Below are 25230 nucleotides of genomic sequence, written 5' to 3' on the forward strand. Positions count from 1 at the left end.
TGTTTTAATGACAAAGTCACAATGGAGACAGTGCATTCGATGGATGGTGCTACTTGTGTGTGACTGCAGGACAACTCAACCTGTACTCATCCCTCAGCTTGTGCATTTCAGCCGCACCATCACACTCTCACACATACTAATACAAAGCGACAGGCCAATGAGCTTTATGCAAGCATGTGTTGTCTTCATTACTGGACAGTGCAGCAACAAACACAAAGGCCTCCATTGAAAGGCTGGGATTCCCATGATAAACCCCACCATTGTATTCCCAGATCCCTGGTTCCGCAGCACTGTCGAATTAGCACACATACCTCTGGATCTTCATGTGGAAGCGGGCTGGGTCACTGTGGCTGGTTTGGCCGGCTGGCTGACTGGTCGGACGGTTGGATTGATTGATGCCTGCTGATTCCTAACAGGCTGTGGGTACATATGTAAATGTGTGCATCTGTGTGCCTGTCAAGCCGCCCGTCTGGTTCTCTGTCTGAGGTTTCAAATCAGAGCCGAGTTAAATCTCAGCAGAAGACACCTGAAACCAAAACAAGCCTCAAACTTTCACTATATTCAATATTAAAAGAGTTACGTGTAATCAACTGTCTTTCTTAGCTGCATTTTCTATTTCTGACATTTGCTCTTGAGAAGACTTATTGTTAAGCTAAACTCATTTTCTACCAGTCTGTGATCTTATAGAGTTGTGGCTGTAAATAATAATAAGTTGATTAAATACGAAGACACGGATCACTGTCTAAGGTTATGGAAATGATTGGCAGTAGAAGTGGATCATGTACGATAGAATCTGATAATAAGGAATACTTAATTTAAACTCTTGAGTTTACATACGATTGTTTTGTTTGGCCTGTTATGACAAACACTTAACGTCCTTTATTAAAGGCCTCAGGTGAGTTGAAACATTTGGGATGTGAAGGCCAAAATTAAAATCACACATCAATAGAGCCGGAGTCTGAATGCGCCAAATTACCAGCCAACACAAAATATGCTCCGATAATGAGATTTTATAGAGCGCTGGCAATCCCACCACATAGTAATGTGAATATGGAGACAGATAACGACGGACGCTTCACTTTTTTGAATGTGGGCCAATGGCCAGCTAACAAGCTGCTGGTAAAGTGCCTCCAATTTGCTAATGGTGAAGCAAGAACTTAAGGAAGGGAAGAGGGAAGGGGAAAAGGGATTGAGAGACAGCAAGATGTGGGAAGGAGGAATATCGCAAAAAGGACGGTGAGAGGATTAGATACTTTTTGAGAGGATGTCTTGGCTAAAAAAAAAAAGGGGTTGTGGGTAAAAAACCACATCAGGAGCTCAGTAAGAACTGAGGTGATGGTACTCGTATGTGTGCGGTATGTGTGCGTGTTCAGAGGGTGGGTGTTTCAGGAAAAATCATCATTAGCCGAGGAGCTGAAGCAACAGCGCGAAGCAAAGCCGTAAATGGAGACAGGGAGTTTCATACAGACACAGACACACACACACACACACACACACACACACACACACACAACGCGCTTAAACACACCGACAGACAGACACAAACAGTCCCATCAGTATGGCCTAATAAGTCCACCGGTGGAGGCCAGCTCAGTGAGCTGATGTAGTCATGAGGTGCAGATGCATGCCAAAGCTTTTCTGAGCAGTACTTTTCAATTAGAGCAGAGGTCGGAGACGAGCCAGGAGGGGTTACACCAACTAACCAACACCAACAGTGAGAAAACACCTGCGTGCTATAAGACAGAACGAGCATGACAGTTTCTCATGGCAATCTTTTTTGTTACACCCGGAAAATCCAAATTAGAGGAAAAGCACATAAAAAAAAAAAAAAGTGTATTGTGAAATAATTACCACGGGGTCAATTACTAATGTGTCCCCAGAAAGACTCATCTTTGGTGTAATTAACACCTTTATCCCAGGAGAAGTCAGTCACATACACCTCAAGGAAAAGGACTCCAAAACGGAATCATACTCATCTGTGTGGCGAGTCTCATTAGGATGACGGTCATGTGTCTTAACAGAGTCCAATGAAGTCATGCTGTTTACCTGCACTAAATTGCAATCTCACCCACCCAAGTGTCCAGATATTGAAACTTGGAACCGGACACAGAATTGGTTGGTGGGTCGAATGTTTTTTGTCATGCGTTTATGTGGAAAAAAAGAAGAAGAAATTATAACGGTTGATATCTTGAAATGCTAAGAGCTATGACATATCATGACTTGAATGACTTTAGAATTTTCAAAAATAATATTGGTCAGTTTATTTTAATCTGTATATTACTCTTAAATATACAGATTAGGTATTAAGTCATTGGTTTATAAATCCAGCATTGGTCAGAGAAAGAAAAAGGTAAAATCATTTAATATGGAGAGAAGAATAGATGAAAATCCAGCCAGGATATGATACATTATATCCAAGTAAACTGTACCGATAGGAATAAAAAACAAAAGCTAAAAAGAATAATACTACTTTCCATTAACTAGTGTCTGTTACAGGTGTGTCGATGTAAAGTAATTCCTGTATTTTATAGGTCTTATAACCACAAACACTAAAGTGAAAATGAAACGGGTGTAAAAACAGCCGTCAGATCTTCTCCGTCTTATTACAGACTTGTCGCTAAAAGGAATCCCCCAAGTACACACACACACAAACTTTACCTTTCAAAAAAAAGACGCATAGACAATCACACTCCCAAGTGGTGAGCTTAGCATTCAGAATATTAATGAGTCTTGTGCATGCTTGACTGTGTTTTTGTGTCTGCATAAGTGAGACACTCAGCTAAGGGAACATGTGTGCATTTCACCCCCATTATAAAAACCTCTCTGCACACAATAAAACCAATTTCTGTTCTCAGGGGAGTTATGCCATTTGTGATCCACAGCTACTCGACAGGAGAGCCTTGTGGGCTTTTTAAAAACCAGCTCCCTTATACTAGCTCATTTTTAGTTCATCGTTTTTTGCACACGTGTTAGGGACCAAATGAGCTCATGTTGTTGAATAACATATTGACACGATGATTGTGACTATCTATAAATTAACAAAATAATAAAAACAATACTTCCATGTTGGGCCACATGTCTCGTAAAACATTTGAGACATTACAACATAATAATTTATATCTGATGACACTAAAACCTTTGCGTGAGAAACAAAGCTCTCAGGGGGAACTTTCACTTCTTTCATATGATTATTTTGTTCATTGTGCATTTATTACAGAACCCAAGGGCTGATAACAGCAGCAGAAGGATTTTAAAACCAAATATAAAACCAATTTCATAATTTAAGCCAATTTGACCGATAAAAACTGTGTTCTGCTGCAGTTCTGCCTCACGATGACAAAACACGGCTTCTTTGGAGTTCTGTGATGCGAAATGTGCAACGAAGCTCAACATTTCTCTACCAACTGAAGAATCTGCTGAACAAATTTACTTTTAAATCTCCACGAGTACCCAGTTTGAGTTTGATGAAAAATGATCAACCATGCAGAATGAGGAGAATAATTCCACCCTCATAAAATATTTAACATTTTTATAATTCAACCTTGCGGGGAAATGTGACTGAACTCGTGTTGATGCCCTTCCCTTGTTTAAAATGAACAAATGACATGAGAGCCAGTTACGTCCTGTTAAACAGATGAACAGATCACCCAGACGGGCTAAAGCTAATTCCTGGCTAACTCTGCAGAATACGAGCTGAGCTTGATTATGTTCCCTCTGTTCGTCCTCGTCTCTGAATCTCATCTCTTGCTCACGCAGTGAGCCAAAGAACCGCCGCATTCATAGGTTAGCTTCTGTTCTTCATACGAGTCGTACTGGGCCTAAACAATTGTGACTTGAGCCCTGCCCAAAGCCGATGTACTCATAAACTCTCTCTCACCACCTTCTTATATCGAGGATATTGTATGAGATGTTCCTAGTTCATGTAATTCCCATTCATGATGCTAAACATTTTCTGTCCATATTCTACGCTGGTCAGTAAAATATGAGTGCCTTGTTTTTGCACCAAAAAAAAAAATCAATGAGCACAATTTGAGTCAAGATAAGAAAGATGCTACAAAGTAATGTCGCCGTTACAAAAAGATTATACTACAACAAAGAAGAAAGAAAATAAATTAAACAATTCATAATTAGTTAGCATTCAACAAGTGTGACTCATGGGATATGTTATTGTTAAATACTAACGGAAGAATTATTTCATCCCTGTTTCTGTTGAGCTATCAAGTAGTAGATTGTTTATTTAGCTCCAATAATAGCTCAGTGGTCTTTCTATGCAAGAGAGAAGAGTGTTTCTCTGTGTGTGAGAGCGAAAGAAGCAATAAATAACATTTCAAGTGTTGTTTAATCTTCATCAACATTTGACTCGACAAACAAGCAATTCGGTCTATATCCTGATTTCTAAGCTTCTGTCGTGTCAAGTCGTGCTTCCCAGGAGGCATTTTCTGCTTCATAGGCGCAGGAACAACAACAGCCATCCCGTAGCAGTCAAACAAGGAGCACCACCGAAACTCTAAATTATGAAAATGATGTTAAGTGCCACTCAGAAATACCTCAGTGGTGAGAAGCAGAGCAGGAGAGATAAAAAGAAGAAGCCTCTGAGACATGAAAGCAACAAGACGTCAAAGAACATTTTCTAAAGTATCTTATATAATAAAGACAACTGTGTGCTGAAGGTCTGGGCTTCAAGAGCTTCCAATTCTGATTTTGTCAGCACATTTCAGCTCATTCACGGGCTTCACTTCAAATCTTTCAACTGTTGCATGGTGGCACAGACAGAAAGGATCTTTTTTATTTTCTAAAGCTGCGAGACTTCGAGAGGCAGGAAGGGTGAGAGAGAGAAAAGAGACGAAGGGAGAGAGGAAGGAGAGGAGTGAGTCAGACTATAAACACTTGGTTGGCGTGATGTTATCCAGCTGCCATGAAAACTGATCCAATGGCAAGCAAGTTCAATCTGACCGCTGTGTCACACACACACACACACACACACACACACACACACACACACACACACACACACACACACACACACACACACACACACACACACACACACACACACACACACACACACACACACACACACACACACGATCAACACTTCTCACGCACAGATACAAAGCTTTACATTTGTTATGACACACATTAAACACACACACAGGCATATCCAAACAAGCCACGGGGTTACCGGATCAAGAAAATATTCAGTCCTTCAGCGCACACACACACAGACACGCACATAGTGAAAAGCTACAGAGGCTTGATATCAATCCTCCACACCTCTAACTGAAGCAGTCGGGAATCTCCAAACACACACTTATGCCCGCTCAGGGAACAGTGTGCACCCTGCCAGCTGAAGAAAGCACCCCACCTCAAACAATCCCATTTGTACCTATTTCATTAGGGTGAAAGTGTTAATGAGCAGTGTCACTAAGTTTAACTGTTATCTGTCTACATCGACTAAACAGAAAACATTAAGACACGGCCAATAGCTCCAGCTGATTGAAAAGTTTAAAAAAAAAGTATGTGCAAGTAAGGGCTACATTCAAAATAGGTTCTACTGAAAAGTGGAGACAAAAGTGGCGTTGGGTTGTACAGTAGGAGAACATACTTTAAAAAAATGAGTGCAGCCAGGGTGGCCAAGAATGCGTCATGGAGACTTACTATCATGCAGGTTTTCATTCCAACAGACCACCTGTGTTAAATTGTCTTTGAGCAAGACACTGACATCAAGTCCGTCCCTATGGGCAGGCCAGCACCTTGCATGACAGCTCCGCCACCATTGGTGTATGAATGCGTTTGTGAATGGGTGAAAAAAAATTGCAAAGTGCTTTGTCTTGGTGAGGTAGAAAGGCGCTATTTAAATGCACTCCATTTACTACCGACGACGTACAGTATGACGGTGAGTTTGCATACTGATTTGGTTTCCGAATAATTGAGCTGCAACAATAAAAGGAGCAGTCCAACATTTTGGAGAGAAACATGCTTATTCGCTGAGTTAGCATTAAACTAATGCACTATAACATGTTAATTGGTGAGCTTTAGAGGTGCAGGTTACCTTTGGACAGAGTTAAACTAGCTGGTTTCCCGTTTCTGGTCATTACAATAAGCTATGATAACCGGCTAATGGCTCCAGCTACATAATGTAACGTAATGTCTTTCTTCTCATCCAACTCTCGGCAAGAAAGCGAATACGCTTGTTTTCCAAAAAGTTTAACGGTCCCAAACTTTCTCTATCATTCATTTAGCAATAGGGCTGATGCAATACAGACAGACATTACCGCTACACATTAGTACCGAAACAAGTCTGAGAAGGTTGACGGTCATACTTCTTATTTCAAATGTCTAAAAAGCTGTTTCCCTGGAGGTATAACCTGCTAAGACCAAGTGTTCATATCTGTCAAAACACTTATCAACTCAACCCCTCTCCTTACCAGAGGATGAAGGTAATGCACACATTTGAAAGTGGATGATAAGATTTTACTGGATTCAGATTGTTCTGGTGCTTTAGCTTGAACCGCAAGCTTATGGAATATGATCTGAAAACGCAATTCTGTGTTTCTCTGTGTCTTTCAGTCTCTCCCTGTTGCCCCTCTCCCCCTCAGAGAGAGACAAAGAGCATTAAATGAGAGAGGAACAAGGGGAAAGGAATGTGGGGCCAGCATAATAGATTTGTCAGGAAAAATTGTGCATTTCCTTCAACAACTTCTGATGATCTTGACGCTGGATTCCCATCCTCCTCCACCCACCTCAGCACATCAGAGCCCAGCACACAACGCCAACACAGCCGGCTAATTAGTAGAGCACCGTGGCTACCGTGGTCCGATGAGGGCCCGTGTTTCATCACGCTCTCATTTGTTCCTAAACCCCATTAACCTTTTGGACATGCTGGTGCTTTGATATCTCGGCTGTTAACAGCTCCCTCTGCTTTCTAACAGCGTTATGTTTCAGGTGCTCGGCTGACTGCATGGACTAAATATAGGCACTATGTAAGAGATTTCCCTGGAAAGGGACACACTCTAGAGGCAGGGGGTCTGCTGTGTGTGTGTGTGTGTGTGTGTAGATGTCTGACTTCTTGTGTTTACGAGCTTATGAGAACCGAATGTACTCAGAATGTGAGTAGGATGTGTGAGTCTGTGCAAAAAACGTACTTGCGTTACATTAGATATTACTAAGCTATGCACCCGTCATGTGTACAAAGCCTGTAAAAACACAACTTTTTTGAATTTGGCAAGCTGCCAGTCAAATGCTTTGAAAAACACGAGTGCTTTATTTCACAAACAATTAAACTGAAACCATGTCTGACTCATCACGCTGCTCCGCTAACGCTCAAATCACCCGTCAATTTTGCAATTGCTTCTGCGAACCAGCCAGCCTGTTTTTAAGTATGCATCACTGCATAACCCATCCAGCCTGAGGAAGAGACTCGTCCCCTAAACTTCAACTCACAAATGTGCCTTAACTGTACAATCTGTACAGCTTACAACAGCCTCTATCCTTAGACTCTCCATGCGAAGTAGAGACTCCCCCCCCCCCCCCCGCCCCCAAAATCCCTTCAACAGGAGAAATATAAAACGAAAGAAATTGTCTAAACTGCAATACTGTATCCTGCTTTTTTGTGTCAATATTATACACTCAGTTACCAGTTTATTAGGTACACCTAGCTAAAACTAAGACAGTCTAATACAACAGCTCGAGCAAGAAATCCTCCCACCATGAAAGTAATAATGTTCAGTTTTTGTCAGAACTGTTTTACAGCTTTATAGACGGGTTTTTTAGGTGAATTAGTAACAAACTTCTTCTTTCAAAATTATACTAGAATTGAATCAAGCATTCATAGCAGGACAATTGTAACAGACTGCATCAGTATGCATTAAACTGGCAATGGAGTGTATTTTATACACACTCTTAACATTTTAGCATTCAAATTAAGGTTGGATTTCATTTATTTGAGTCAATTTACAGACAAATTAGCCGTATACATCAAATAATCACCTTCGCTGTGCTAAAAACAGTGACTGCAGTATTTCAAATATATATTTAGCAGAAAATCAAAAAAAGAACTGTACTGAACGAGTAATGAAACAGATCTTGATCACCGGCGTCACGGGCTTCAGTGTGACCCCTCCACCATCTCTACAGTATGTAAAACAAGTGTTTCAGTCATGCCATCACTACCGCACTACTTTCCATGCAACTATAAATACAATTTTGTGATGACTGATATGACATAGCTGTATGCTGAGGGTTTGGTTTAGAGGATCGTTTGAGCTGAATATCTGTGTGTATGGGCTCTTGTATGCCTATCTTTGTGAGGACCAGTCGGAGTTTAAGCCCGACGACATTTTGGATTGAACCTTTTCTATTCTTCAAATGGCAGTTTAAGACCTGGTTTAGGGTTAGAATTAGGTTAGGTTCATGGTTAATTACTTAGTTTTGATGGTTATGGTTAGTAAATGCATTGTGTCGATGAGGGTCCTCACAAATATAGGGGTACAAGTGTGTGTGTGTGTGTGTGTGTGTGTGTGTGTGTGTGTGTGTCTGGTACGGTGTGAGTTTTACCTGTGCCTTTGTTGCGGTCCACAAAGCAGTATTTCAGTTCATATTCCTTCAGAATCTCATGGACTTCCTGTAAAGAGACATAAAGAGAGAAACACGGGACTTGAGCCGAGAAATCACCAAGCTTTCAATGATTATAGGAATATTCAAATATTCACAATGACAATTTGAGTTTAGGTAAATCTTATGAAAATTGACTTTTGCTCATCACAGCGACACATCCTGATTTTTCTACACTTGAGAAGATTATTTTCCTTCTCGGTAAACTCTGTGATCAGAGACTTCTGCAATTGCAGTAATTTTTCCCTCACGGGTAATCATGTTTTTTGTTTTTTTCAATAAGATGAAAAGCTTTCTGTCTCCTGTCAGGCTCATAATCACAGCAGCCTGCACACTGCACTTCAATCCACGCGAGGGACACGCACACAGCTGCGTGTCAAAGTAATACATTTAGAATTTATATTTCAAAGTAAAGCGTAGTCCAAGAGATCCTCACATCTCGTCTGAGTGACTCCACTGCTACCTCTGCTAGCCTTGGTTCCTTCCTGATGGGGTTTCACTGTCACACAGAGTCTCTCCTGCACACAAGTAACTGACAGCACAAGCTGGTCGCAGCTTGGCAGCAAGGGTTATATTTTAGATATGCTCCTGTGATATGCGTAACCAGTCGCAGTGAAAACCGGTCCAACAGTTCCAGATCAAACAGGAGCACAGTGTAGGCGTAAGAACTGAGCAGTGAGCAAGAAAACAAAACAAAAGATAAATAAGAACAACCGCTGCGCTAAAACAACCTGCAGGCCACGGTCTAAACTCAGTGGCACTGAAAAGGCCACTTCAGCATAAAGCAATTATTGTTAAGTGCCACCAGAGACAGGGTGTAATGGCCAGTCTACAGCAGTATGATGCACATGAGGGAGGACTTTCAGAACGGCCTTATCCACCGGTGCAGACACTCCGAGTTCATCAGGATCATGTCAGTATGACGTGGACACATTCTCACACTCCTTGTTTTTTTTTTCCTTTCCACTTCTTTATCTTATTATGTTACCATCCAATTCTATCAAAACTATTCAAATACAGCAATTAAATGTGAATTGCATGCTGGAACCCAAATTAACTTTTTGGCTTAACGTACGGTAGATGAAATTTCAACAGTTTTTTATCATCCAAAAAAAGAAAAATTTACTTTTTGCAATTGTTACTATTTTGCATGTCATCTTGGTACCATATGCAATCCTTGATCAATATTATAGTTATGTGCAGTAATAATACTATCAATAACTGTATTCATTCAACTATTTCAACACTAAAGTGCAACACATTTGAAACGATAGATTCAGTGGTATTTAGATGGATAGTTACTTTATTAACCCCGCGAGGGGAAATGTTTTCACTATTTGCCTTAATGTGCAAGAAGGATACTCTTTTAAGGAGTCTGAAAATAAAACAAGTATCAAGGAATTAACAATAACAAGTAAAGAATTAGTAACTAATAAATTAGTAGCATGTTCGGTCTTCTTCAGACAGTTTGACACACGTTCTTTTTCCTTCTCGTCTCTCACAATGAAGTCTGGTCTTCGGATAGTGAAACGAGTCATGTCGCCGGGCTTGTGAAGCTCAAAACTACTCATCCACCATTTTACAGTAGCGAGGTAGTCGGCTACGGCGGAGCGTGTGACGTATGCACACGTTTAACTAACTTGGTTGCGATTGGCCAGTGAGCCCAGCACGCTCTCATACATACCCTGAACGACAGGCACACAGAGGGCCAGAGACGGACGGAAATTTTATTTTTCTTCTACCGGCCAGAGTGGTGGGTGGGCTCCATAATTTACCCATCAAACACAAAATTTATCGCATCTGGCGCCCTGATTGCATTTTCAAGAGCCGGTTCAAAGCAAATAAAATCGGGTTTATAAACGAGCCTGAATGTGAACAAAAGGACGATGAAAGGGAAACCAATCTTTCAAGAAATGATTAGTATTTGGGAGGATGTGGCTGTTCTGTATTGTCAGTTAATGTTGCCCAAACTCTGTGCTTTTATTCAATATCAGTTCATGTTGGCCATGTTGTTTGCTTCTATTCAAAGAAGAAAACAAAGAAATTAACTAATGGTGATACAATGATCACCTTTCACACGAGAGTGAAAGCAGGTTTGACATTTCCGGGAGGTCGAGTGGACAGAAAACATTTCCAATCCCATCATTTCTATAAAGACAACGATGAGGCTTTCTAAAATGTACATTTATTCTCCATTTCTTTCTCTCTAACATGATCCAGCCCACTCATGAACACAGTGAGCAGGAATGTGCCGTATCAGTGAAGGCCATGCAAGGCAGCCCACGCAGAGGGTCAATGTCGGCAATCGCTGAGAGGGACACAATGCAGGTTTCTAGGGGGTAAAGCTGAGCTCTTGTATCAACAGGAATTCTGACATAAAAGGCATCGGACTAAAGGAAAACCTTCATTTCCTACGTGCACGAAATAATGAGTGAAGAAGATAAGCAACAAAACAGGAACTTACATTAGAAATCAAGTAAAGCGGTGTGTGCAAAAAAAATAAGAAAACAAAGAAATTGCTTCCAGCTTCCCCCCCGGCCCACTAGATGGTCATTATTGCAGTACTGAAGAGGATGTAGACTCTGACAGTGCGGAGTACTGTGTGACAGTCAGACAAGGTTGAATTATGCCACTCAGGGTTCATTCTCTCTTTGGTGGGGTGTCACCACTCGTCCCTGTGCTATTCTGTACTTAAATCGTGCTGAAAGTTTGTTTCTCGCACAGCACCGGCACATTACAAGACACTTAAAGACTATTTTTAGGAGTCAAAACAGTCCTGCCTCTCTTCTCAGCCAAACAATTTACCAGTTGAGCACACCATGCTGCACGTTTTTTATGATATTCCAGTTTGTTTCACCCTATTTCCTTTTTACATTCCACGTGTTAATGTTCTACTTTCATTATCCCTTCACGCTGTTCTACAATGTTCCACTTTGTTTCATTGAGATACCAAATACGCTATTTCCACAGCTTCCTAATTAACAACGCCGTAATAGCTAAGCGGCGCTCACAAGTGTTTCAAAACAGCCACTGGGCTCAGTAACGAGACCGTGTGACCAAATACTCACACTCTGTAAAACTAAACCCACAAACTGCAAATCATGATTTTATATTTTGACACAAATAGAGCTACATCTCGTACCGCTATAGAGATGGATACAGTGGCAACAAACCTTGACAGACTTTTAACATCATCACATATTTAAAAAGACACCTTTATGACCGGCAGGGATTAGATGGAAAATCTGGACAGTATGCGGGCAGAAGAAGTGGGACAAGCTGTTTCCTGTTCAAGAATGGTCGACAGCATATTCCTCAAGCTGTTCTGTGATATATATAAAGCACGTCATTCTGTTCCACGCTGGGCTACACTGGTCCCTCTGCGTGTTTTAACACTTTAAGAAGCTGACATTTCCAGCAAGTCCAGTCAGTACCCAGCACCAGCCTCAGCCCAGGGCCAATTTCTGCATGCATACACACTCTCTGTGCTTTAATACTACAGCAAACTGCCCGGAGACAGTAGACTTGACGCCTGGTAAGACCAAGTGGAACTCATAGGCGTTCATGATAGGTTCATGAAGGAACATGAAATCAGCTGATCATCAGCTTCACAGGTGTCCACTAGAAATGCATCCATTGCAATTTGCTTGGCCACACCCAATTTTGTCTGACCGGCCGATTTCGATATTTGACGATTATGATTTTCTTTCTAAGAACTACAATCGGATCCAGACTTTTTTTTAAACACCGTCCCCAAGTCAGTGCAAACCATCAACAATTCTAAATGTTGTACTTTTTTTACTTAGTTCTTGTCAGCTATAGCGGTTATTTGCAAAAAAAAACACACATTAGGAATTTAATGATATAGAAATAAATGATTGTCTTCAAATATTTGCTGTGATAAAAAGAAATGCTTTGGCATTAGTAGTTTTAGTTTCTCTCTAATATCTGTTTTATAATGCTGTGGAAACATGTTTAACTGTATTCATTCAAGATATCATGATAGCGTTATCATTTACCTCTTGCCCTCGCCTTTTTACTGAGTAGAGCTTGAACGCACCATAATGCAAGTCAATGTAACAGCTCCGTCATAAGCCGGACTGTTGTAGGGAGAGACCACGTGCTGGCAGCAGAAGAGCCAATCAGTGCGATTGGTGACTCGCTGAACACTGCTGCTGCCAACAGCACCCACCTACCTGGACTCCCTCATTCATTAACTAATTCTCAATCCAAACTCTTCTCCTGCGATCTCCTCTGTGGTGTTGAACCTGATATGGTCAGCTTAAAAAAAAAACAACGCTTGAATATCAAAAGTATTTATTTACCCAATATACTCTTATCTCCATCTTTCAATCCTTCTTTTTCTCTTTCTCGCTCGAAAGAAACAATAGTTTAATTGGCTCCGCACTTGTTGTCAGGTGGAACGTGGAACTGACTGCTGCAGCACTTATGTTAAAGGTTTCTCTTTGTAGCATATTTGAACTTCGCTTTGGACAAAAGCATCTGCCAAATTAATAAATGTAATTCCAGTGCAATCCAGCTTTCTGTTGGGAGAAGAATAAAAGACACACAGCCACCAAAGCATCACTGAGCGTGCACATGCAGGCCGGAGAAGCATGTTCTCGACTAAACCATTTTTTAAAATCTTGTCTAATGTAAATTGGGCATGAAAGGTGCCTTGTGCATTACATCAAAATAAATTGCATTTATCAACAGTATTTCAAACTAAAGTGCAGTCATTGAGACAAAATATATCGGGTGCGTTTGATTTTGTGATGATCAGCAACATCAAGACCAGCAGCATCACAAGGATACCGAGTTGCAGCATCAAAGATACACCAGTTCTATTTCAAAAAGCCGCAATGTGCTTTTGGAACATCAAAGCATGTAAACATGTTCTAGTAGAAAACCCAAAATACAAATATAAACCTGAAAATGAGCATCTTTTCTCTTTCAATGTCACGGTTAAGTGTAGATTTTTATAATGCACTGGCAAATCTCATCCTTGAGCTTGCAGCAACTGTCGTTCCAGTGACATCTCTCCTGTCAATTTCCTATAAATAAAGAGCAAACTGACTGCAAATAGCCTTTTGACCCTTCTGTCTGTCAGCTTGATTGCCAGTTTAGATATTTCTAATTCCTCTGCCGCACTTTGTAAGTCACTCTGAAGCGACACATATTCTGTGCAGTGGAAAGTGTACAAGGTGATGTAAATATAAGGTGAGAAAACAAACAGGCCAAGAGGAAAGAGAGGGAGAGGAAAATGTGTTTACACCTGTTCATCCATTACACAAACACACTCCTTTTGCACCATTGTGTGTGTGCGTGTGTAAGTGTTTGTGTGTGTGAGACAGAGAGAGGGGTGGGGGATTACGGGACAAACACACCGCATGGCCTCCTTACCGGTAGTAACTGTGTCCTTGACCTACTGATAGAGTGATGTGTGCTACAGAGAGAGAACAAGAGGATAAAGCCCAGGTCTGCCAGGGAGCAGAATGCCACACACACACACACACACACACACACACACACACACACACACACACACACACACACACACACACACACACACACACACACACACACACACACACACACACACACACACACACACACACACACACACACACACACACACACACACACCTATCAAATGCCTGCCAGGAGAGCAGAAAACATGAGAAAACGTGCACACATATTGATAGCAGATGAACATAAATACACACAAGTGGAGACATCTCTCGTTTTCTGTTTCTCCTCTCTCTCTCAAGCACATTCTCAGAGTCTTCACACCTCGTATGTTAGTTTAACACCGTCTATCTGCACTGGTAGAATTCCTTGTTTAAAATGTTTTCCTCTTCTGTTCTCTTTTATCTCTTCCTCAACCCCCTCCTGTCCTTGTGCCTCCCCACAAACTCATTTCTTCTCTCCCTCCCTTGTATCCTCTCTCCTGTGTTTCCTCTTTTTCATTGCTGGACTAATCAACGGCTGTCTGGTTGCGTTTTAATACAGAATTGCTGTTACCCTCTAGGAGGGGATGGAGAATACACACTGCTCTCACTCATTTTTTCCTGGCTTAATGGTAAACAGTGATAAAAGCTTTTCTATCACTACATGTTAATTCATCTCTTAAACTTCTTCCTTTGCTTGCCTTCTCCAGTTTTCTTAATTTCTAGTAGAGTAGATATGTAGTAGAAGATGTAAAGTAGATGATGCATTAAAGCACCACAGCAGGAGCATCGATTCAAACCCATAACCAACCTCAGCTGTCATACGGTCCAAGAGTTACGCTATGCACCGTCAGGCAGACAAACACAGGCTCTCAGTTAAGACCTGGACATATATGGACTGTATTCACCACCCCAACGTGCATCCTTGTGTGCAAATGGAGTTTTTTGGTTGTTATTGGGTAGATGGAGTAATTGTGACACCTATTAATTAATGCCAACCGACTAAAATGAACTCCCCGATTGTTCATGGATCGAATGTACATGAAGATGTTGTGCAATTATCTTAGCATGTACAGAAAATGACTACCAATATAAATCACTTCCTTCTTTGATAATGCTACGTAATGCTATCCACCTCTCAAGTGGGAAAGGATACTAAGTGTTTGCCCGATTCATCTTTATCTTATAAACTATGCTATGAAATAATTGACAAAATGGGTTTCCAGCGGAGCTCGGCCTTAGCATCCGGGCCATTATTCACAAGTTTCTGAAAAAATATTTGGAAGCCTAGAGCTCAGTGTACCATTCCCGACCATCTTTATCAGTTACTTGAATCAGAAAACTAAAATTTGGGGAAAGAAATTGAGGGAAGTGTGGGTGGAGCTGCTGTGGCTCAAGCTACGAGTAGTCATCATGTGTGATTCCCTTTATGCCTTAATAACACCTAAATAAATATACAATGATACAATATCATATCATTGTAGAAGAGATCTTTGCATTTCATGTGGGAAGTTGGGAGTTTTCCATGTCACTTCTACATTCGGTTGCTTCCGTTTGTCCCATAATTTCGCCTTTTTGTCATTGAGAAGCTGGTTCGTTTTTGCATCAGAAAGGACAGAACCAGTGGGCTGAGGGAAGCAGGTGGCTTGCCCTAAGACAGGACTAATTCTGCAGTCACCATGTGTGACCCCACCTCCCTCCCTCCATCCACACCCATCCGTCTCTGCTTGACGCTGGCCCTGAAGCCACGGGCCTCACATTGGGGGTTATTTTCTGCACTGAGAAGGCAGTCACTCCTCAAGTGTCAACAGAGTCCTGCAGACATCAGGTCAAAATACTAAATACATATTCAAATGTATGCAAGTGTGACAGCGATAAGGCTGTAGTCAACCTAAGACATTTTTATTCGACCGAAATTCAATCTACTCTTCAACAAATTGACTCTTCAGCGGGGGAGAAATCGTCATATCGACCAACCAACCGACCAGCAGGTGTCAACCCCAGACGTAGTGAAGTATTTAAGCTTCATTTTTCTACACTTTTGTAGCAGTGTTGAGATGTTTTAAATCCTATCTTCCAGATAAAAACAACCTAAAATGATGTGTCTAGATGTTGAACATTCCTGCAATCTTTTTTTAAATTTTTTATTATCATCTATTTCCGGCATGTTACAGGCACTTTAGCTTGGCATTAATGTCAGAAAATTACACTTAACCGCAACTCTGACACCGCAGGGATGTGAGGAGACGGGCAGAGAAGCTCGGAGACATAAAAGCTAAATGGCCTCTTGTAGTAATTTGTACTCGTAGGCGCCAGCAAAAGCACAATGCACAATAGGTTGGATGTGGAAAGATTAATGCCTTCTTCTGCAATTAAAATTGCATTACACACTTTTTTGTTTTATTACTGACTTTAAACAGTCAAAAGAAGCTTTACATCACTGGACTTTCACTAAACAGGTAAGTCAGTATTGCTTTAAAATGGTATTGCATAAACACAGATTCGACATATAATGTAAACATTACCTTTTCAATCGCTGCATTTAGAATATCTGTCAGGTAATAGAAAAATAGTGCTCTGCCTAAAATATATTAAAGAGATAATTGACCTTCTTGAGTTAAAATTGTAACATTCAATTAATACGCTATTACGTAGGGCGAGTACTGAAACAGTCTCATGATTCAAACAGATTCAATAATGATGTTTATGGTCAAACACATCCAATCTCATCATGGTAACTTGTGATTGGTTTGTGTCATTTCACATACACATGTATCTGTCGTTTATTGATTAACGTCAAAATAACTGCTATAGATTAACGGAACTATTTAATAACCGCAACCCTGCATTAAGTACGCAACGGTTCCTGTTCATTGGACACAAGATATCAAACTTTAATGTCATATGAATTTCACAAACTGCAGAATTACATACTGTAGACCTATTAGCTTGCAAGCTAATAGAAGCATTTTGCATTTCGACAGGTGGACTTTATTAATAAAAAGGTATTATTTTGCAAAAAGATATATTTTGGTATTCTATAAAGGCTTACAGTAGTGACATTCGTGTCTCTTTTTTGACCCTGACAGAATGACATATCCTATTGTTCCCCATGGGTAGAATAAATCTCTGAAATTCATTTATGAAAATAAATCTTTGACACGGGGAGGATGGATGGGTTCATGCTGATAACTCCGACTCTGCCACCGGCATCTCACAGGAGAAATTGAAATCCATCAGACTGAGCAATGAGTATTTCCTACACTCGAGTCATTACTTGCTGCATGCTTTCATGCTCATGGGTAACAGAAGTGGAACTTGGCATGGCTTGTATTCGTGTTTGACCGCAGTAATGAATCCACTGACTGGATGTCATGTTTGTATGTATTTTAATGTCCAAAGTCGATTACAATGTGCGTCTCCTGTGCAATCATGAGGTTTCACTTCATCTCACTTGGTTTGTGTATCAAACTCCAGTCGTTTGTGTTGCTGCTGCTGTATGAACGTCAAGGATCCTAAACTCTATTAAACGGGAAACCGGCCGGATGCTGAACAGGGTCAAACAGCCCTCCACCTGCTCTCTCTCTCTCTCCCTCACACTAACACACACCACTGACCTTCCTCAAATACAAGCAGTCACAATTACTCTCTTTCAGCAGCCTATATGAAAGTATTTCATCAGAATTATCAAAATCTTGTTTCGGCTATCAGTGGAAATGTATATATATATCTGACATACTGTGTAAATGAATAAATTAAAATGTTATTGTTTAAGTTTGTATAATGCATCTCTGGTTTAATGACTACATTTGCTGCACCGTGATATGAAAACATGCCCTCAATAATATCCGGATCTTAACTTTATCCTTTTCACCTCATTTCAACAAGCTTGTCATTGGAGGTCACAGAGTATCTCAAGTACAGCTCATCATCTCACCTACATAAAGCCACCTACACTATGACTTATGGAAGGTAAATAAACAGGCTGTATCAACTGGTTGGTCGGTCCTGGTTGCACTTACAGTCGTCAGTCAAACAAGTGAATCTTGAATGTCGGCTGGATAATTGCGGCACAAACATCTGTAAATGTTGAGGTTATGCCAGCGACAGTAAACAGCTGAATCACAACACATGTGCTAAGTGATGAAGGTGATGAAGGCTGCCCACTGTCAGGAGGGGTAGGTTTCATGAACATCTGCTGCTGACGACACACACACACACACACACACACACACACACACACACACACACACACACACACACACACACACACACACACACACACACACACACACACACACACACACACACACACACACACACACACACACACACACACACACACACACACGGTGTGAGGAGGAAGTGGGTGGAAAGAGAACAGCTCAGTCACACGCTGCTTTGTGACATTTACATGTATCTGTTTTTACCTGTAGATGCGCAAACACAACTGCACACACACACACTCTGCCTGGTGTTCAAAGTACATATGAACGTGCACATGCACATCTTGCACACCCCTTTGTGTGTTTTCTGAGATACTCTGAATAATTCAAGAACTTATCAGAAGTCCTTGGAAGCCAACACGACAAACACACAACCCACATTTATTTTACCCTCCAGTGCACCTGCAAATATGTTTTTACACTACGTGCTTGGATTTGATTAAACATCATTCTTATTCTTTTTTTTTTTTTAATTCCACGTTGGAGTCTGAGATGTACAGTTGGAGTAGCGGCAAAATTCTTGCTCAATACCTGGGTTTCTACTTCCACCAGAGCTACTGTCGGTACCAGGCTCAGTACGGACCAGTATTAAACTTGTATTGTGTAGTATTACATTTGTAGAATTAGATTAGCCTAACTCAAGGGAAGGCACGCACTGACGAGTTACATTCATGAAATAAAGTCGATTTAATAAAAATAAGATTTAACTCACTTAATCTTGAAGATTGTGTTCAACTATTAAACTAGTAAAAACCTTGAAGACTTGAAAATGTTGAAACCTTAAAGTAATTATGTTCCACAAGCGATTCAAAAGGATTTGGATTCAATAGTTGACTTTTATTCAGTAACATGCTCCTGAAAGCATTTTACCAAACCCTGTTGATTTGATAAAAGGTTACAGGATTAGAGTCATTAGTGGCTCCTATTTAAGCTTTGTTTATACTCATGCTTGGCAACGTAGTGCCAGCATCCACAGATGGCGCGTGAGCTCCAAACATGCACAAAAGCGTTTATGCTCAATGCGCTGTTCGTTGCATTATTCTCTGGAATGCTAAGGCCATACAAACAACATGTACGGAAGAAGCAAGAAGATGAGGAAGTGTAACTGGCAAAACGCCATAAACCAACCTCCACAAGGCCGAATATCTTATATTCATGGTCTACTTTATTTCATTTATTCAAGCCCTGTAAAGACAGAAGTCGAGTATTACATTCATTATAAAGAAACAAAGGTTGAATAGACGAATAGTTGAATGAAGTAGAGCTTTTATCAGTGAATATTCATGACTCACGTCTGAAAAGCTCAGATCACCAAGTTACTAAAATTCCCAAGTGCACGACGAAGCGCCGCAACCACCTGCGGATGCTTCACGCACAACGCAGAGGCCGTGATTACGTCTTTTTCTAGCTCGTGCGACACATGCTGGCTTCCCTCCGGAGAGTATAAACCAAGCTTTAAGGAGGAGGATAGCGTGAACACATTCCGGCCATCCTTTCAACCAAATGTCTCTTCTGCTCGTCTCTTAACAAGCCCTTTCTATTCTCTTTCCTTGACATTCTTCCTTCCTCCCTCCTTCCTTTCCTCTCCTCTCACTCAACTCTTCTGTCTTCCCGTCGCTCCCTTCTCATTGCACTCTTCTCTCTGTTATTCCCATCCCCCCCACTTCTCTCTGAGATGAGGGCTGTCAGCGGGGTCATATATTTCACACAGTGCACCATCGACTCCTCAGACGCACATATACCCAACCTACGACATAGTGTTGGCTGATGGGGCAGCGGGTATGATGGGAACGGGAGATGGTGTCGGCTGCGCGAGTCCATCAGACAAGTTATATAAGACAGTGACGAGGACTTTTCTTTATGGAAGATACTGTAATGTCAACACCAGCTCTATGAAATAGATTCACTAGATTCCTGTATAGCACCAAGCGACTTCCCAGAGCACCAGGCGAAGCTTCCAAATTGTTTTTTTACGCCCAACCAACTGTTGTAAGTTTATAAAAACAAAAATGAACCAAAATGATGAGAATAAATGTGAAACAAAACATAAATCATACCTTCTAAACTAGAAGAAATCTGGTTTGAATTGAAATCAAACACTAATACCAAGCTAATCTATAGAGGAAACCTTAAAGTGCATCTTTGGATGGCTGACAGAAAAGCATGCAGCCAATCTTTACATTTGAGAAGCTGATGTGTATTAAAAGAGGGTTTCTTATCAAAGTTGTTTCAAATCTCCCTGTGAATATTACAATATCTTCAAATGCTGTGATGTGGTTTTAAAAGGTTTTTGTTAATCATTCATCAGCCAGATCGCTGAGATGTCTCCACACATAAGATATGTAGCCTGAGCTTCAACAGTACCACTACCAGTCAATAACGCATGTCGCATAATGTCAGAGTGTCAACTACTCCTTTAAAGGTATAAATTCATGCGGCCTCTCCGACTGCTCTGCTCAAACTCACTACACATATCACACTCCTTCTGACCCGTGAATAATGTGGAAAATTCAGAGAGAGAGAGAGAGAGAGAGAGAGAGAGAGAGAGAGAGAGAGAGAGAGAGAGAGAGAATTTCCACTTCTGCTGCTTCACCTAATCAAAGTGCCTTTCCTTCTCTCTCTTCCTTCTGTTTCTCACTAACACCATGCAGTTGGACTCGTTCACACTCCCTCCCTTTCTCCTTAAACGCACACAAACGACACGAAAATGCAAAATACCTGCCTGCCTGCGAATATTATGCGTCAAATCTATTCGTAACGCAGCGATGCAAATTTGCGACAGTTGCAACACTTTTTCAATAAAGGGTTCCAATAGATTCGCGCAGGCAGAGGACCAACTACCGGGATCCTACTGACCCACGGCAGCGTCTGGCAGCCTGTCTGAGGTTAATTGTCGTATAGCCTAAGCTACTGAAAGCTATTTTATCGAGTTTCCTTTCGAGGTTGACAGGGGTAATAGAGTTTGCCGTCTGGGTTCGAACTCAGAGCCTCCCTGCTGTTGTACATTACAGTGTTCCACACAACAGGATGGGTTGATGCCTTATTTGTGGTTTGAAAGCTAAGATAATCAAACTTGTTCCATTCCTTTCCTTTTCGCCACGGAATATGCACGTACCCATGACAAAAACAGTAAAAAAATATATATATTGACATGCTAATCAATCACACAACCCCCCCCTCGCTGTGTAAAGGCCTTAAGGCTGCATTCATACCAAATCAGGCATTGCGGCGAAAATGACAGTCCTCCCATTCTTTCGAAAGTGATAGTTAATTTAAGCTGGGGACTGCGGGGGATGCCAAAAAAAATGCTGCAAGTTTTAACCAATTTTTGGAGAAACACAACTCGACGTCATGCTGCAGTGGTCATTTATGTAACCTACGTTTAGACCGGAACACAGCCACGGGAAGAAGGGCAGCATGAATGACCAAAACACAACCGAGTGAAACGTTATATCTCACGTGGAGTCACTCAATCTGAGCACCAGTTTAAAACCAACTGTTTTGATAGGCCTGGCATCCTGGTTAGTTATTGAAAGTAAGAGTGTTTGTCGATGCTGACAGACAATCACTCATAGCACCCGGCATACTAGCAGCACGGCGTCGCCGAAATGGGCCATTTAAGGGACTCTCCCACACCGCCACACAAACCTGCGTTAATGGTCGCAACGCCTGATTTGGTGTAAATGCAGCCTAGACAGAGTGCTGGCAGTTTGCCTCTTTCTAAGAATGTATGGCGCTACAATCCTGAAGGAACACAGCATCAGCTCCTCGAGAAGGCTTGCATGCTGACACAAGTGGGGAACGACACTTCGTAGCAGATTTGAGTAGGAGACACCAAAAAAGGTCTTAAAAGTTATAAACGGTGAAGTCTCTTTGATAAGAAACATGCATCCAAAGCTCTTGTGTGTAAATCAAACATAAAAGATGAAAAAGGAATCTGATTATGTAAACATGTAGAGTCAGAAATCATGTTTTAGAAAACACAACAGGCTTAGTTAAGTAGGTTTAACTGCAACCGTTGTTCGAAACAACATTTGTAAAACACAAGTGGCATGAGAGAACTTTAACTGCACAATGTTTTATTGTCTGTAACGCATTCAATTTAGCAAAGGAGCTGATTAAAGTGTCAGTTTGTTATTGCACAAAAAATGTACGCTTAAAGAAGGCGAAAAAGAAAGCAGAATCACAACAGAAAGCACACGTGCATGTCGTTGCACTGCTCGATGCAGTGAACATATTCAATAATGTCGTGGCAGATGGAAATGTGGATAAACTATAATGCTGAAATGGTGTTCAGAGTTCCTGACTTTAAAACGGCTGCATGGATTGCAGTTGTTTTTATATCGATATCGAGGTAAACGTGAATGACAGAGACAAGAAACTTCATCCACAGCTTCTCCTCTTGTTGCAAGGAAAGCACCAGAACGTACGACCCCCCCCCCCCCCCATACAGAGTACACAGGACATTTAAAAGTCAATTCAGATCATCCCAAAACATCAGTAAAGTGATTAAAGGTTTGTTTACGTCACTATTTGTGTAGCAATTCAAATACAGTTTGTGAACTGTTGTGGCCAAACAATTAGGCCTTTAAGATGAGGAGATCCCTTCACTCACATTATAATGAGAAGTTACATGGTGTTTAATGACACACCGGCTCATTTTAAATCCAGTAGAGAAAACGGAAACAGCCTGTTTGTCAAATCCCATTGTAACATTGGGAACCACCCAAATAAACTTTACAGCTAAAGCTCCTCATACAGATGTGGCTTTTATACCGTTTATTATATATCAGCCCATCTACTGAGTAAATTAAGATCACTATAGAGCTTCAGAAACCGGTTGTCATCACCATAAAAAAAGAAAAAAAAAGAAAACGTAGCCAACATTTTGAAAGTGCGTCGGTCGGTGCAAACTAAACCACCGACGCACAACAAGTCCCGATGTGCGTAAAAACTGAAAAAGTGAGCCGCGCCACTTTGCATAATTTGTTTCCCCAAATCTAACGCGTACCTGGTTAGTGGTGTCAGGCGGCAGGTTCTTAATGAGGATTTTCCTCCTGTTGCTCAGCTCCTGGCGAGTTTTGGCAAGCCTCTTCTCGATCTCCTCCGGCTCCAGGTCCGGCAGGTCACGGAGGGTAATCTCCGAGTCGGAGTGCTGCGGTGCCGCAGCCGCCGCCGCCGCCTCCTCATCCGCCGGCTGCTGGCCCTCGGGGCTGTCCATCTCCGGGGAAAGTGCGCTCTCCCCGGCTAGAGAAGAGTGGACGATCGGCGGCTGGATGGATGGGGCTGCCGCCATCTTGAGTGGCTGAGGGAAAAGTGTGAGGAGAGAGAGGCAGAGAGACGCACCGAGAGAGAAAAGAGAGAGAGAGAGAGAGAGAGAGAGAGAGCGAGAGCGAGAGAGAGAGAGAGAGAGCAGGTGGGAGGCGTGTCTGTTAGTGAAAGAGAGAAAGGTAAAACATCCCGTATCAAATAAAAAATAAATAGCTATTTTAATTAAACTCTTTTATTCCTAACTGTGTATTTTCCTTGAAATCAAATATTCACTTATAAATATGCCACTTGGCTGTTTAATCACCTCTAAACTTGTGCAATCATCTTTGTTTTGTTTCATTTGTTTTATTGGATAACGCGCAGCTAAAGTGAAGGCAGGTGAAATGAGTAGAACGCAGTAGCTAATTGTTGTAACTACAGTTTTGCAGCTCACGTGGTTTATAGCGTGACAGGCGGCACCTCGCGGGCTCCTGGCGACCCCACCTGTCTGCTGAATGTAGAAGCCAACCAAGGTCCGCCAATGCCACCAGCAGACCACCAGTCTGTCGATTCTTGCTCGACATCAATGTCGTTAACCTACTTAAATCTTTCACATGTTGAGAGCCTGACGTGTGTTTTGTATGTTCTGTAAACTGGATTTCTTACGTCTACAGCAGGGGACTGAATATATGATTGCACAAGATTATTATTTTTGTTCTGTAGCACAATTAACACATTTCTTCTTTTGGTCAAAGACAGAAGGAGAGAGCGAGGCCTTCATTGGAGAATATCTCCAAACCACCATCGCTTTCTTCTTACCCGTGCATAATGTAACCACGAATGGCTGCGTGCCTCTCCTCCTTTCTACCAAAGTCATCCAGTGAATGCCAAACTAGCAGCCAACCGAGCCTGCTTGCCTGCCCACCGTGGGTGGAAAGCTGCTCCTGGCAAACACAAAGGGAACAGAGCTTCCCTGCCGAGTCCTCACAATGCCTGTGTAGCTTCCGCAGGCTGCATGAGTCGCTGACAGACACGTGCACACAGACTCACACTCATGAGATGCATTCACACTCACGTATAGGCCCACAAACATGTCAGCAATTGCACACACATCAACCCACTAAAGGGAATGTTTAGAGCACACACACTGTATGCCGAGGCCTGTAAGAGACGGGGAAATCAACCTCCATCATCCAGCCTCCATGTTCTCTCTCTCGCCATCTGTGTGAAGCGTTTCTTGGCAGATCGGAGTCCAGACAATCACAGTTGTCAGTGGGTGAAAATTAGCTCACATTGCCAAGTGGCTGAACCAGTGGAACTGACACACACACACACCGACTGTACATGCAGCAGTTTGTATGAACGCTTCAATCAAGCTTACGCTCAGTCCACTCGAGTGGAGAGTCCAAAGAGAAGGGCATTTTATGACATTTCAAACAGAAGGAATAGAGGATGAACTGCGGTTTTTTTAATTTCCTGTGAATTCAACACGTCTTTGTGCATCAGCTTGAATCTATATACTCAGTATTGTATGTGCTAAAAAACCAAGTCACGTGTCTTCCTGCATATCAGAAGGTGACAAATGCTCCTTCACCATGATGGATCCTATATGAAAGACATATTTTACCTCCAGACGGCAATGATACCGGCTTTTCTATTATTAATTCAAGAGGATTTCCAGGTGCAATGCT

At 41.7% G+C, this 25230-nt stretch overlaps 1 protein-coding gene across 1 annotated transcript in view; it reads right to left on the reverse strand.

Annotated features, from left to right (window-relative positions):
• raver2 (ribonucleoprotein, PTB-binding 2) overlaps positions 1-23585 on the reverse strand; it is a 61181-nt gene extending 37596 nt beyond the window's left edge. The window contains exons 1-2 of the mRNA XM_076088665.1: positions 23301-23585; positions 8557-8623 (exon numbers count right to left, since the gene is read on the reverse strand). Of these exons, the coding sequence (XP_075944780.1) occupies positions 8557-8623; positions 23301-23585 (352 nt within the window). The remainder of the gene's footprint in view (positions 1-8556; positions 8624-23300) is intronic.
• Between the last annotated feature and the right edge of the window lie 1645 nt (positions 23586-25230).

The sequence above is a fragment of the Anarhichas minor genome, unplaced genomic scaffold (assembly GCF_050575085.1).
Source record: "Anarhichas minor isolate MPS153535 unplaced genomic scaffold, ASM5057508v1 ptg000010l, whole genome shotgun sequence".
Lineage (NCBI taxonomy): Eukaryota > Metazoa > Chordata > Actinopteri > Perciformes > Anarhichadidae > Anarhichas > Anarhichas minor.